This window comes from Austrofundulus limnaeus, unplaced genomic scaffold (assembly GCF_001266775.1).
Source record: "Austrofundulus limnaeus strain Quisiro unplaced genomic scaffold, Austrofundulus_limnaeus-1.0 Scaffold401, whole genome shotgun sequence".
NCBI classification, from domain to species: Eukaryota; Metazoa; Chordata; class Actinopteri; order Cyprinodontiformes; family Rivulidae; genus Austrofundulus; species Austrofundulus limnaeus.
In genome coordinates, this window is record NW_013952803.1 from 189,524 (window position 1) to 191,171 (window position 1,648).

Below are 1,648 nucleotides of genomic sequence, written 5' to 3' on the forward strand. Positions count from 1 at the left end.
GTCATCATTTACCCAGAATGCTTTACATGTAACTAAAATGGCCCTGTCTGTGTAATATATTTTTAAACTTTTAGTTTAAAAATGATAAAAACTGAACATCCTACGGTATTTTACAGTCTTTATTTTACAGTTAAAATATGTGTTTATCAAATAAAGTCTAATGTTGCAACTAATCATGGATCCCTCTAAGGAAATTTATACGATAGAGCGAATGACCTTTATTCTCAGACTAAAAGAAAATCTCTTTATGATCAAATGGGAAAAATGGACACTATATGACACTCAAAAAGAGACTTATGGAAGCCCAGCACATCAAAGGACCCTTGTAGATCCTAGACACTTGTAACCTAGAGGTTTTGTTTTCTTTTGATTATTTAATTACATTTTATATATGTTCATCTCTGTATGTTCTATACATGGATACTGTGGGAGTGGCCTTTAAAGGTTACAATACTCTGGAAAATGTCTGATTTATCTTTACATGTCCAGTGAAAATGTTAATAAAAATTAAAGTTTAAAAAAATGTTCAGAAAACATGCAAAGACTACTGCTGTGTGTTTCTGCAGCGTGAGCTGTTTGACATGGAGTCCTGGGAGAGACCACGGGAGGAGTTCCAACTTGTCAGAAGGCTGGGAGAGGGACACTTTGGAGAAGTGTGGGAGGCGTTCTGGACCAAAGAGAAAAAGAAAGTAGCCATAAAGACACTAAAACAAGGTAAGATTCCTTTAACAAAGACTTGTATTTATTTATAAAACAAATTTATAAAGCAGCTCTGCACTTGCTGCTTTTTTTTTCCTGCTTCAGAAATAATCAGTTTTCCTGATTGAAAACAGCAGCCACTCCTCCACCTTGTGTTCTGGGAACATGAACATTTAGATAATTAGCAGAGTGGATTTATTTATCTGAATAAAATCATCCTGTTTTAAAAAGGTTTGGGTGAGTAACAGAGGTTGCTTCCTGGACTGGACCCTGGATCATGAATATTTTGGATTTTATAATAACAGTGTGTGTAAGCCATGTGAATAGATGAGATGCTCTTGGCTCTAATGTCAGATGACAGAATGACAAACACAACATTTTTAAGCCCCACTGCATGTTTTTCTGTTTGGTTTTTTGAAGCATCTCTAGCATCGTATTCAATGGAATCCTCTCTCACAAACAGCCAATGTGTAGTACAATACAACATACTGTATGTGTCTGTTTGTACAGAGGCTTGTCAGTTTTATGTCAGTTTGTACAAACAAAATGTACTGTGAATCATACGCCTGGATCTTTTCTCTGCTTATTTAAGTGAACACCTTGTTTTAGTAGGAAATCTAAGTATTTACATGGAGCCTCTGAAAGTCACATTGAAAGGATCCGGAGACTGGTTTGAGGTTAGGACTTTGACTGGACCACTGCACCAGCTGTTCTGTTGCACATTTGCAGTCGTGTTTGAGGTCACTGTCCTGTTGGTTCATGACCCAGTTTGGTTCAAGCTTCAGCTGTCAGAAAGGTATTTGTGCTGAAAGGCAGTTTTTTTTTGCCATTGCCAAACACACACTTGTAGATAAAATTCCTCACTTTGGTCTCGTGCGTTTAAAGGACATTGGGCCTCATGCAAGAACCGTTCGTACGCACAGATTTGTTCTTAAGTTGTGCGTACGAG

General features: G+C 37.3%; 1 protein-coding gene across 1 annotated transcript in view; it reads left to right on the forward strand.

Annotated features, from left to right (window-relative positions):
* The window catches only part of LOC106528740 (tyrosine-protein kinase SRK3), a gene marked incomplete in the record, with an annotated part of 88,042 nt that overhangs the window by 43,253 nt on the left and 43,141 nt on the right, over positions 1 to 1,648 (forward strand). Inside the window, 1 exon segment of the mRNA XM_014023986.1 lies at positions 567 to 714. Coding sequence (XP_013879440.1) covers positions 567 to 714 — 148 coding nt within the window.